The sequence below is a fragment of the Motacilla alba genome, chromosome 4, assembly GCF_015832195.1.
Source record: "Motacilla alba alba isolate MOTALB_02 chromosome 4, Motacilla_alba_V1.0_pri, whole genome shotgun sequence".
Classification (NCBI taxonomy): domain Eukaryota; kingdom Metazoa; phylum Chordata; class Aves; order Passeriformes; family Motacillidae; genus Motacilla; species Motacilla alba.
In genome coordinates this window covers 56,720,699-56,734,503 of record NC_052019.1, presented here as the reverse complement: position 1 = coordinate 56,734,503, position 13,805 = coordinate 56,720,699, and the positions used below count along the sequence as shown (strand labels likewise).

General features: G+C 43.2%; 1 protein-coding gene across 5 annotated transcripts in view; it reads left to right on the top strand.

Moving 5' to 3' along the window:
* Nucleotides 1-13,639, top strand: part of ZNF827 (zinc finger protein 827) — a 114,826-nt gene extending 101,187 nt beyond the window's left edge. For 3 of the 5 annotated variants that reach the window (XM_038134467.1, XM_038134469.1, XM_038134468.1), the window contains 5 exons: nt 1,532-1,703; nt 3,179-3,345; nt 6,267-6,458; nt 6,553-6,730; nt 9,549-13,639. In XM_038134467.1, coding sequence (XP_037990395.1) covers nt 1,532-1,703; nt 3,179-3,345; nt 6,267-6,458; nt 6,553-6,730; nt 9,549-10,356 — 1,517 coding nt within the window. In that variant the 3' untranslated portion in view covers nt 10,357-13,639. Of the gene's footprint in view, nt 1-1,531; nt 1,704-3,178; nt 3,346-6,266; nt 6,459-6,552; nt 6,731-8,020; nt 8,166-9,123; nt 9,289-9,548 lie in introns of all 5 variants that reach the window. The other 2 variants (XR_005256655.1, XR_005256656.1) reach the window with 2 other exon arrangements.
* Nucleotides 13,640-13,805: the final 166 nt, after the last annotated feature.

Below are 13,805 nucleotides of genomic sequence, written 5' to 3'. Positions count from 1 at the left end.
TAAGGCAGGGCTTGCCTGTGCTTGTCACAGCACTCGGGAATTCCATGGGGTTTGTTTTAGGGAGGAGAAAGATGGTAAGGAGAGGAGTGTGTGAGCCATCCTCGGCTCACCTGGGGCAGAGCCAAGCACAGGAGCAGGACACAATGTCGGAGCTGGCTGAGGGAGTGAACATTTTATTTCTTTGCAGCCTACGTGAAATTTCTCCTTACAAAACCTGTCGCTTCAAGTTTGTCCAGGTTCCAGCAGATCAGACTGTAGACACCAACTGATAACCAAGCTTGGTAATGGAGTTCTGAAGAGAAGGCACAGCCTTTTTTTTTTTTTTTTTTTGGACAGATTTGGGGTTTTTTTGGACAGAAATACCATTCACCTGATGAACTTTTCAAGTGTCACTGAACAACAAAAGATTTGGCCTTGGTGTTTTAGATCTGTGAATCTGAAAGGATTAAATAACTCGTTCATCTTTGCTCTCATCATACAGTTCTGAGAGGAACAGGGGCTGTTCTACCCCAAATCAACTTTCTTGAAGTGAATCTGCTTCAAATCAGCTGAGACAAACAGAGTTTTTATATGGAAGATACACTCTGTCAGCCTGCTGAGGTGCACTGCATAAAATAACACTTGGAAGCAAGAATTTCCCATGTAGTGCTGAGAAATCCTGTTGGTATAATGCCAGTGCATGTTGAGCAATCCAGCAGAGCCATCCTGAAAAGGCTCAGATGCTTCATGGTCTTGTGGGGTTTCCTTAGTCCTAAGTTGCTTTATGGAATGCCTTTCCCCTCACACATGTAGCATTATATTTCAATTTTAGAGGAGCAGACCCTCAAAGGAAAAGGCTGTAAAAGCAGACATAATGTTTGGTTATTTTAATCAACCCTTTGCAAAATGCAGCCTGGTGCATGCGCAAAAACTGTGCTGCCAGGATCTAGAAAATATTAATTTAAAATAAAAAAGCAGAATATTTAAAATTCTGAAGCATCAGAAACTCATGATGAATTAGTTTGTTTTTTTCCACTGTTCTTTGAGTGAGATTTTTCATTAGCTCATTTTTGGAACTGGACTGATGACATACAGTGTTCCCCTTCCTCCAACCATCAGATTTTAATACAAAATCATCAACTATCAGCTCTCTGCAAGCGATCGCAGGGGCAACCTCAACAATAAGTCCAAAAATCAAATAAAAGATGCTGGGTAAAGGAAGTAGTTGTAGACTATTGACCTGTTTCTCCACTGGCTTTGCTGCAGCTCCCAGAACAGCAGTTGCCCCAGTTTTCCAGTTTATAAAGTTTTATATTATCCAACTACAAGTGGTAGAGCAAATTAAAAAACCTTGCCCTAAACTACTTTCAAATTAGTTGGGTTTTTTTTCTGAGTAATTGCTGTGGACTCCTATAAACTTCTAAAATGTCGAGTTTCCAAAGTACCTCATCCTGAAAGCCGCTTGGAGAAACCCAAAGGAATGCACGCTTGGTTACTGGCAGCTTTCAAAGCAGCTGGCTTCAGACTCACATCTTTCTGCTCCTTTTTTCAGAAGAGAGAAAATACAAATGCCACTTGTGCCCCTATGCTGCTAAGTGCCGTGCTAACCTGAACCAGCACCTGACTGTGCACTCGGTGAAGCTGGTGAGCACCGACACCGAGGACATCGTCAGCGCCGTCACGGCTGAGGGCAGCGATGGAAAGAAGCACCCTTACTACTACAGGTGAGCACCCAGACAGGGGCTGTGCACCAGGCACCGCCTCGTATGCCTGCTGAGGATGTGTGACAGGGCCGCCCTTCAGGTGCTGCGAGCTTGGAGCCATGACTGCGGCATTTGTCTTGCCCGTGTCTGGCTTAGGATGAGCAGCAAACGCCAGCTGGCTGCTTCATGCTGTTTGACTTGGCTGGCCATTGAGAAGGACTCGGGGGTTTCCTGTGGGGCTGGTTTTTTTAAGAGGCTTTGTGAGGCAGCTGGGCTCTTAGAAGCCCCTCTAACTTTTAAAACAGTGTTCCTTTAAGTTTTGTGTTTGAAAACATCCTGTCATGTACACGGATTCACAGCGAATCTAAAGCCCGGTGCTTCCAGTCGCCTCTGATTGTTCCCTTGTCTTCAGCCAAATCTATGGAATCGAACAGCTTAGAAGTGTTATCAAGAATTGTTGTATCAATGTACACATTTCCTCTGTTTGCTGGAGGTATATATATTCTGTAACCAACATGGTGAAAGAAAGAAAACCTTCAGGAGAATTTGCCTGAAAAATTGAAAGGAGTGTCACAGATAAAATGGATATTCAGACATTCTTCTTGTTGTGTGCACTGTTGTGCCCTCTGCAAACTGTGATGTGCACTCTAGTGGCCAAGCAGATTACCAAATCACTCTTACTTTTAGTCAAAGTGCCAAGAGCAGATTTAATTACAAAATCATAGAAGTAAGAAATAAATGAGACCTGCTGGATTAGATTGTCTAGTGCTTCCCCTTGGGAAAGCAAAACAGTGCCCTGGAGTATATGCCTTTTCCAATCTTTCTGGCTTGTTTTAAATGTTAATGGCCTAATCAAAGGAGGACTCTGCAAAGAAAGTTAAATTAAAGGGTCCTTTCCTCTGCCTCTCAGTATCACTCTGTTTATGTGCTGGCTGCAAAATCTGTATCCCTGCTAATTATTTGCATAGCTGAAGACTGCTGTTTTCCAGTCAAGCATAAGAAATGTTTGAACCCATTTTTACTTGCTTACACTGAAACTGCCAGGCAGTTTTGCAGAAGATCCCAGTTTGGCATGGGAATCATTCCAGGGCTTGAAAATCACTCCTGGAGTGTGCAGCAAGCTCTCTGTTTGTCAGTGTATCAGCTGTACTAAACATCTTGGCAAAGCTGCAGTGCCTCTTATTGCCCAAAGGAATCGGTTAGGTGATGCACAGCATCTGGAATCTGTAGTTTTTAATTAACTTTATGATTATTTAGCATCATTATAGCATGTACAGGATTGTTGCATTGTGCCTGCCCTTAATCACACTGGCATGGCCATCATTTCAAAGGCAGTTCAGCAGACAAAAGAGTTTTGCAGTGAACACGGAGCAGCAAGGAAGAGCAGAAAACTGTGCTGTGAGTTTCCTCTTACAAATTTGGGGAAAGGCAATAGGCTTCTGTTTGTGATTTTTTTTTAATGTTTCTTTTACTCTTGAATTCTCTTCTGCCTGCAGCTGCCATGTGTGTGGGTTTGAGACAGAGATGAATGTCCAGTTTGTCAGTCATATGTCCCTCCACGTGGACAAGGAGCAGTGGATGTTCTCCATTTGCTGCACGGCGTGCGATTTTGTCACTATGGAAGAGGCAGATATGAAGGCTCATGTCAACAACAAGCACACAGGTGATGATCCCTCTCTCCCGGCTGCAGTGATCTCTCTCTTCCTTGCTTTTTAGGCGCAACCTTCACACTTCCCATTAGCACTCTGCTTTCACTGAAATGCTTGCTAATTAAGGCCTGATCTCTCAAAGTTGAAGTGAATTGGACTCCAGCCAGGCAAATAATCTGGTAGTGCAGATCAATTTTCAAGCTTAGTGAAATAAATGAAGGACTACTTAGCCCTTCTTCTTCCTATTCCACTTATCCCCCAGATTCCCTCTCCTGCTGGAGTCAGTCAAATATTTCATTTGTTTTTCTGGTTTACTGTTTCATCAAAATCCTGCTTTGACTTCAGTGATGATAAGGTGACTTTGAGGGCTAATTGTGCATACCTGGCTCTAAGTCTGAAATAAACATTATGTTGAGCTTTGCCCCTCTCTGTGTTTGCCCCTCCAGTCCATCAGTTTGGAATTTCATGCTGATGTTTAGTTGACACTGTGAATCAGCAATACCATAAATGTACTTTATATTAAATAGCAGAACAAGTCATGCTCGCTCCCTGGTCCTGCTCACTTAAGAGCCAAGGATAAGAGCAATAGCTGTTTTCAAACAAGCTCCATATGCTCAATCCAGCTAATGAAGTCTGGCATAATTTAAGGAGAAGAAAATTGGAATCTTCTTAATCAATTGCTTTTGTAAGACCAGGCTGAAGCATTTTTGCTGCCCCAAACTACTCACAGTTGTATTTCAATATGGAATCTGATTGCATCCAGCACGACTTTTCCATCGCTAAATTGCTTTTCTTGTCCTACCAGGAATAAAATTGGGAAAACAGGAGGGATGAAGAAGAGGGGAGAGAAGAATACAATTGGTTGTATTCACAGATACATAAGTTAAATGGAACTACAGAAATATGAACCACTGGAAAGCTCTCAAGGGATTTTATACCAGCATAACTCTCAGCACTACTTCACTTCATAAAGAGGAGTTCAAGGCAAATGAGAAACACCACCCATAGCTATGAAAAGCCTCAGAGCTCAAAAGTGAGCTGTGCTCTGCTGTATTTTCCTATTGTGGCTAAAAGATTGGAACTGTACTTGTCTTTTGATGATAGGCAAAACCCCCTTGTTCTTCCTTCACCCTGCCCAAGTGAGCCCCTCAGCTGGTGATTCAGCCAAATGTTCACACATATGGCAAATACAGAGTGAAAAATAGAATGGATTTTCTGGGTCACTTGACTCCAGTTCCTTATCCTGTGATGTTACCAGGTCATAAAGGGACTGTTTGTGAGGATATGGCATATGCCTTCAAAGAAGTATCATTCTTTTAAATTAACTATTTCAGGAGACAGGCAGCTGTAGACTTCTTGTATTAAAGATTAGGGACCTTTTTAAAATTTCCAGTGTGTGTCATAGTGATAATCAGAGTACACATAAATTGTTCTTGTCCAGAACTGCCCTCTATCTGAAACAGCAGTCTGCCTTTTCCTCCCTCCACCTTTCATTCCTCCTTCCACAGTATTTATTCCCTTAGTAGATTTTTGGAGAACAACACTCTGCCCTCTAAATGTACAATGAGCCTTTTCCTATATGGAACACAGTTTTCCTGCTGTACCAATCCCTCACTGCATGTGTTCTTGTTGGAACCCCTGCTCTGGACATGTGCAATCACAGCTGTACATGCTGAAATGAAATAAGCAGTGGTGGCAGTACCACCAGCAGCAGCTACTGGGAATAGGTCACACAATAACATTCTGTGATCACGTTTACCTTCCTTGAAGGCTCCCCAACACTGATTGCTCATATTCATCCCCTGTTCTGCTCCAATTCTGCTTTTGTTTTCCTTGACTGTTTCCAACCTAAGCACTTTTCATTTGTAGCAAAAATTCTTGTTACTGGCCCTTCAGGTCATAACCTTGTTCTCTGTGCTATTAAATTTCATTCCATTTGTATTACTCTTGTCCCCAAGGTCAGTGAATCTTTCTGTATGATATCCAGTCATCCTCCCTATTGGCAGCTTGGGTCATCAGATTTCATTAGTGCATTCCTACATTTTTATCTTAAAGGTGCCACTCAGTTTAAAGTTAAGTACACAGGTGCTGGTGTTTGCAGAGGCCTTCATCAGGGAGAATTTGAAGTTTTAGTGAAGTCTCCTCTAAACACAGCTCTCATTGAACCAGGACATGGGTGGGAGGGAATACTTTGCCCATCCTTGCCTTGTTGGCTCATGGCAGTTCTCATACGGGAATCTCTCTCTTGTTCAGTTCTAGTGTGTGGTAGGACTTGGGATTTGGACTTCATACATTTATTGCACACATAAGGAAGCTCTGGTGCTTTCTTTCTTCCATAAAGAAGCTCTTTCTCTAGGTCCAGTTAAATAACATGCTTTTCAATTATCTTTGAAGGAGATCCTAATAAAAAACATATAAATCTTGAGACCATGCTGTTACCTCTGCAATGATTACTGAGGACACTCTTCAGTACAATGAGGGACATCATTCTCCTTTACCCTTCATCCCAAATTTACTCACTGGACCTACATAAATGGAAAGGTGGGGGAAGTTAAGCTTGGACCAGTAGGTACTTTTGGTTTCTGCCTCTCAAACCTACAGAAATTCTGTTCCCTTTCTGAGTGACAAGCTTTTGAACTCAGAGTAATCAAAGTGTTTTCTTGGGATTTTTTTCAGTCCGGTAATGAGGTAGAATTGTATGATTCCTTCCCTCTACCATCACAGAAGCACTCAATTACAGGATAAACTGAGAGATGTACTGTGGTTAAACACTAATAAAAAGGAAGGAGGCCCAATAATGTTTTTTTTAATCAGCTCAATTAATTTCAGACTTGTTTTGAATTAACTCTGAATAGAAGTACTTCCTGAAGTTTAAAACAGAAGCATGGAGACTCCATCTAATCTGCTGAACTAGTTACTGTTCTTTGTTTTTCAGCTGAAGAGAGGAAGACACCCAGTGAGTCTAACAGTCCATCTTCATCTTCGCTGTCAGCACTGAGCGACTCTGCCAACAGCAAAGAAGACGCAGAAATAACCCCCAAACCCAAGGGGTCAAACAACCTACTGGTCATTTCTGTAGTGCCTGGTAGTCAGACCTCAGTGAACACTGAAGAGAAGTCAGAGAAAGGTAAAAAATTTGTTTAACAAATACAAACTCTCACTCTCTAAGCAGTCAATCTGGCCACAGTGTAAGGACTAAGTTCTGCTGTTCTATTTTTCAGGCTTTGAGTGTGTTTTCTGTAACTTTGTCTGCAAAACAAAAAATATGTTTGAGCGTCACCTGCAAATTCACCTGATCACACGGATGTTTGAGTGTGACGTGTGCCACAAGTTCATGAAGACACCTGAGCAATTACTGGAGCACAAGAAATGCCACACTGTCCCCACCGGTGGGCTCAAGTAAGGAAAGCAAGTACACAAACTTTTACTGTGTTAAGCACCTTAATACTGTGGGGATAGGACAAAAGGAAGTCAGTCAGAAAGGGTTGGTTAACTAATAATCCAGATTTGGGGCTTCCTTGTATTTAGATGACCCAAGGCCTGTCCTTCAGACTTGCATCATTACAGCAGAGTGGTAACCTAGCAGCAGAGGAGCTCTAACAAACTGTGGTCCTTTCCCCATTCAAGTCAAAGAGGTGACAGTATATTACGGGTCCTACAGAGAATGAGACAGTACTGCAAAGAGCTTTTGGCAAAACAAGGGGTTTTTCCCGAGGCATCAGAGCAAAAAGAGCACCGGCTCTGTTTTGCACCTGGCTCAAAGAAACTAAGTCCTGTACAGCCTCTAGGTATGAAGTTACAACGTTAAAGGTTATAGCTGTTGTATACTCAAAGCCAAAGTAATTTCTCTCCAAGAATGAATAACTTGGATGCTTTCTGCTTTGTTTGCATGCCCCACGACAATCACTACTGTATAAATTAACATGTAATGAGTAATACAGTCTTTTGAGATAAAAGCCCTTTGGTTTTGGCTGTGGTAGTATCTTTAAGGTCTTTTGGTGCAGAGCAGTGTTTCTAGAGAATGAGTGTGCCCTTTTGTCAAAGTCTGACCCCTGAGGAAAGGAGGGACTGCTGGGGCCATATGCTGGTCTCTGGGCAGGCAGTGTGATGTAATGAAAGAGGCACATCCCTGGCCGCTGTGTGGTCCAGCTGCTGCAGGAAAAAAGGCTGGAACCACTGGGAGCCCAGCTAGGGTTCAGCACAGGGCCCCCAGCTTCTGCAGCTCTTGCTGAGCAGGCTGATGTTGTTGGTGCCTTTGGCTGGGACATGAGGAGAGCACCACATCCAACGTTACCACGCACAGCGCCCTCGGTTTGCGCTGCGGCTTTGGAAAACTGGTCCTGTTTGCCAGGCAGCCTCTGGTCTCCAGCTCAGTAGTTCCACAGACTGGGATCTGTGGTCTCCTGAGATGAGATGACTGAATCTGGAAAGAAGACCAGATTGAGAAACAAGCACTGTGTCAGAACAACGGGATGTCTGCCTTGGAATACAGACCAGTTGTCTAATGCACATTTGGTTTAAGCTGCGTAAAATCTGTTCTATTTACCAAGGAAAAACCATGACCGTAATATGACTCAAGTCTTCCCGACAGAATGGGTTTCTCAGTCTATATTCCTACCCAATTCAAGTAATAATTAGGTACCTTGAAAGCTGCATCTAAGAAAAAGCTCTGATTTATTTTTTTTTAAGGCATCCAGAAGAGCCTGAAGAGATCTAAGTAAATTGTATTTTTCTGTCTCCTGTTTGCTGTGGGGGAAGAGAAAAAAAACATGATTCTTCCAGCTCCAGGTCAAAATCTGAGATTCTGATCCAGAGAGCACCCAGCCCAGGAGAGGTATGTGTGCATTGACAGCCAAGTCCTCTGGTGAAAGAGATAATCACATTAGAAGCCACAATGACAGGCTCCCTCTCTGGATCAGAGTACTTGATGTACATCAGGAAATGTGTCCAGGTGGTTTTTTTTGTCCTCCTGTTATTACTCACTTTCCTCAAAAATCTCTTTATTAACTTGTAGATTATTATTATTATTATACCTGTATGTGCAAAGAAAACATGCATAGGGAGATGTAGCAAGGAAAACATGCATAGGGAGAAAGAGAATCTCAGCTTAAAAATTATCCAAAATGCCAGAACACAATTAGCAGACCTGCTAAACAGAATGCAGATGTGTGGCAGCTAGGGATGTTGGAAGACAGCAGCCAGCTGCCTTAGTTGTAAGTTTTTACCCAGCCCGGCTCTCTGAGCTCACCAGTTCCATGTGGAAGGTGCGTGCTTGGTTCAGTACAGCAGAGACCCCTGGCAGGGAGCTGTCCCCCCCAACTTCCTCTCAGCTGCACCAGGCAACTGTTTTGGGTGTGTTTTGGGTTTGGTGGGTGGCCAGGCTTGTTCAGCATGCAGCTCAGGCTTCTTTCCAAACTTTCATGATTCCCTCCTCTACCCTTCTCGGCCTCTCCTGGCTCAGGAACTGGGGTGAGGCCCTTTGCCATGTCCACCCCAGTCCGGACGCTTGCTGCTGTGAGTAAGAAGAAGCCACATCCTGTTCCTACACAGGAGCAATTCCTGCCACGGCAGAGGCGGCCGTAGGCAAACGCTGCCAAGCACACACCCCTTTCAGCATGGCTAGCTCATCTCCCAGAAACGGGAGTCCCTACAAATCATCCTAACAGCCTGGCTTTCAGCTGCTCCTAGCAGGATACCCAGCAAGCTTATTGTTCATGGTCACATAAAAGGGAATTCCTAAGCTTTTGCTGTACGTGTGGTATTACAAGTTTATTCCATCTTTACTTAAACAGCTGTTTTCATACTCATCTGTAAACACTCACTTTAAACCACTTCTTAATGGAAAAAAATGGCCAAAGTGACTTCGTGCAAACACTAGGAATGGTTACACAAAGTTCCTGTGCATCAGTCACCCACCCTGCACTCCCCGGCCTGCTTTGGGGGAAGACCCCATCAAGGTAAGCCAGAAGGTTAAAGGGATGCTCCTTCAGAGTGAATCAATGTTTTCCTAGGAATGCCATTAAAAGGGCAAACCTCCTTTAAGTGTCAAGGTGAACCAGATATCAGAAAGAGGCTTCACAGGGAGAACTGAGTGCCTTTTTCTCCTCCTTTGTAGGTCAGAAAGGGGCTGAGTGCCAGGGTTAAAGCAGGAAGGCAGGTTTGCCAGCTGAGTGACTCCTCTTTTCTTTGTCCCTGCCCTTCCTTGCTGTGTTGCCAGGTGCCCGTTCTGCATCTACTCCACGAACCGCCCCGCAGCCATGGAGTGCCACCTGAAGACTCACTACAAGATGGAGTACAAGTGTCGGATCTGCCAGACAGTGAAAGCCAACCAGCTGGAGCTGGAGATGCACATCCGAGAGCACCGCCTTGGCAACCATTACAAGTGTGACCAGTGTGGCTACCTGTCCAAGACGGCCAACAAGCTGATCGAGCACGTGCGTGTCCACACCGGCGAGCGCCCTTTTCACTGTGACCAGTGCAGCTACAGCTGCAAACGCAAAGACAATCTCAACTTGCACAAGAAACTGAAGCACGCTCCACGCCAGACCTTCAGCTGTGACGAGTGCCTGTTCAAGACTACCCACCCTTTTGTCTTCAGCCGCCACGTGAAGAAGCACCAGAACGGGGACTGCTCTGAAGAGGAGAAGAAGGGTCAGTATTCAACCTCCAAGGAAGCCAGTCCGCTCCTACCAGTGATCAGCTCCAGGAACCTTCTGTCACCCCTCTCAGTTATGTCTGCCTCTCAGGCTCTGCAAACAGTAGCTATGTCAGCTGCACACGGCAGCGGGGCAGAGCCAAACTTGGCAGTGAAAGCCTTGGCCATCAACGGCACTTCCCTGTGCTTCGATAAATACTGGAACTCGGAGTTTGCCCACCTTATTCCTTTAACAATGTTTTTCCCCAAAAACCACTACGATCTCACATTCCATCCACCCAGACCTCAGACTGCACCGGGAGGTGCCTCTTCACCTAAACACTCCTTCCTTGCCTACCTTGGATTAACAGAAAGGGCAGAAACTGTCTGAGGGCAGTTGCATTCTGTACCAAAAATCCCCCAACAAACCCAGCAGGTTATACATTGCTGCAAAACGTAGCCCCAAGAGGTAACGAACACTTGTACTATATCATTAGTAAGGTTTAGCAAATGGCTCTGTGTGTATACTTATTGCATTGACATGAAAGCTGCTTTATTAAATCTCCAAGAGGTGACCTACTGCATACTTCTACCTTCAGAGGCATGTTCCCAGTACTCTTTATCTAAGAAACTATTTTGTCTTGTTAAGCTGAAAAAAAAAAAAGAGTGTCCTTATTGGCAATCAGCACTTGTAAGATGACATATTGATGCATTTTATTTTTGGGCTTCGTGTGCGTGCGGGTGCGTGGAAGAGAGGCTGCCTGTAGTGTGCCATGACATTGCTTTTGCACATCCCTTGGATTGGCTTCTTTACTCATCCTTCTTTTCCCCTCTCCACACACTTGCTCCCTGCCTTCCTCCTGCCTCCCCCTGAACTGTGGAGCTGTTCAGGAGCAATGTTCGGGGCGGGGCAGGGGGAGAACTGGTGTATTACTTCAGTGCTGTTTGCAGCTTCCTTTAGTTGTTTGATGCCTTGTGTTCAGTCGTCAAGGTTTGAGGATTTGGGGTAGAACTGGTGAGGAAAAAAAGGTTGCTTTCAGCACTGCAGGATGAGAGCATGACAATGAAAAGAGTGTGAGTGTCCACACACATGCAGTGTGTGCAGCCTACACACCCACACAGCAGGCCCAATGCTCAGCTCTTACACAGGCAGGTGACAAACACCTGCCTCTGGGCCACAGCATACATCTTTTGTTTTAAAAGGGCATATAAATATTATATATATACTGTATTATGCAGTGGTTACCTTTTACTTTGCAGGAACAACTTGTATAACTAGAATTCTATGGTGGAAAAAAAAAAATCCAACAAGGGGATTTAAAAAAGGGTATGGATAAATTCTGGGTATAAATACTCAGACTAAAAAAAAAAAGGCAGTTTTGCACAGTGCTTTAGTCTTGCACTAGTTTGTTTCTCACTTGCAAAAAAATAAAAAAAAATAAAAAAAACAAATTGTGGGCTGAAGTTAATATGAAAAGGTACCAGTAACTTCTTTGAAATATAAAGCTATAAAAAGATGCTTTTGGAACCATAAAGTTCTCTTTTATACCCTCAGTATTTCAATTGTACTTGCAAATTTGACAGTCCTCTCGCTCCCCTCCATGTCATCAGTAATACTTTTTTCCTTTCTGTTGATGGCAGAGTGTATCCTGCTAGAAAGCTAACTTTGTACTTATTTAATGCTCCTACTTGTGGTCATTAAAATGACATGTTATATGTAGCACTTTATTGCAGGAAGAAGCAAATGCAGATTGGTTGTATAACCTTTGTTAATCTCAAAATGCCAAGAGTGATCTTAATGCAAGAGAAGCTAACTGATGGTTAATTGATTTCTGTTCCTTAGACAACTTAATACGTGGGAAGAAAGACTGGGATTAAAAGCACTCTGTTTTACAATTGGAAGTATAAAATGTGAAGCCTTTCAAAATGATCATGTGATGTACAGGAATGCCTTCATACTGAATTATTGTTTTCCATGGTGTCTCTTGGATTTGGATCTGGCTGTCTTTTACCAGCTATTAGAAGTATCTGACCTAGCTTTTGCCACAGTCCCCTCCCTGTCCCTTGGCCAAGCCACTGTAGGAGGTGCCCTGAGTCATGTCTTTCATGCTATCTACCCACCCTCGTGCTGTCCCGAAGGAACTTCCTCTACAGGTTGTTGTGGAATGGGGGGATCCAACCACCCCAGCAGGAAAGCAACGACCCAGTTCAGGAAGGCATTTCTTGTCCACAAGGGCTCTTAGCCATATGGACAAGTAGAAATGTAACTCTATCTTCATTAGTTCTTAAATGAAGCTTGTGTAGAAAGACTTTCTGGATGCAAAACTTGCATCACTTTAACCTATTTGCAAGATTCCTACACTTGTTTTGTACTGAGATGGCCAAACATTCTCCACTGTCATGACCAAATTCTTGCTGTACGTGGAGGACATCCTGATCTGTGCACTCCTGTTACCATACTGGAAGCTAGTTACAAGGGGGAAATATCCAAAGTCATAGCAGGTTATCATTTGGCATTATTAATTACAGGACAGAGAAGTCTCACCATTTGTTTACATTCCAGCAGGCAGTTTTGGTTCTGATGAGCACTTGGCGGGTCTGTCTATGCAGTGAAGAGAACCCACCTGGTCCAAGCTGCATGTAAACCTCTGAAAACAACTTACCTAACTCAGGGCCCTGCTCACCCTGCTTTACTCCATCAGAGCTCCTGCTCACACCTCCCTGGGAGCACAGACTAAATAGAAAATACTGTGTTGGGAAGTACTCAGAGCATAAAATAGTTACTATCTTGACAGCATGAAATCTGCAATCTGTATCCAGCAGCTCTGCCAGTTCTGTAAAACACTGACCAGCTCACAGAAAACCAAACACTCCCCAATCAAAAAGCTTGTTTTTCACACCACCTACAGGTAAGGTACAGCTGTCCAGAAGGAAGAAGAAGGAGGAATGTTATAATTGTAGGCCACTGTATCTAAACCAAATGGCAGTTTAAGTGGGGCTGGAGCTTCCAAGAATGAGCTGCCTGCATGCGACCGCCACGTGTTTTGACCATGTTCCACTGCACCAGTATCTGACCTGGCAATGTTTAGTGTACCTGGGAAATTTGTTTAGCACTTTGGAAAGGATAAATTAATCCTTTCTGGCAAGTTATAGAAGTTCTCTCTGTAAGGAAAAGTGTGTTAGGAGGTTTTTATTTTTTTAAGAAAAAAAATACCCTATTTATCAGAGCTCTTGCATATTAAAATAATTTGTTTGCAGTTCAAGACTAAAGACAAGAATGTTCTCCAGAGGTTCCCCCTACTGATTAATGACCAACAGTTCTGATAAACTCCCCCCACCATAAAGGTAATTTCATACTGGTTTTCACTATGCATTCTTTAATGAAAGCTGGCGTGTTTCTCCATTCAGTAATTCAGTTAAAGTTCTCAGCACTTTTCTCTTTCTTCTTTTTTTTTTTTTCTTTTTACTTGTTGTATTATGTTCAAATATCATTCTGTCAAGGTTTGTGTACATTAATAAAAATTTGTATTGTATAAAGCTTTTTGCATTATAAGGCTGTACAGGGTCATTTTGACAGTAACTGGTATATTTCTTTGCATCTTATGTTGCATTGCCAATTTCTAGTGTATCCAGTTTGGAAGTACAATATACTCTAATTAAAAAGGTTGGCTATATTCTGGTTTCTTTTAGTTTTTCTTTCTCTCTTTTTTTTTCACCTTGAATAGATTTAGAGTTGATTTGGAGGGAGGGGTAAAGGATTCTCCTACAAGACAAGAAGATAATGTCTTCACTTTTTTTTCTTCTTATCAATGATATTAATCTTCAATTTTGAAATTGAAA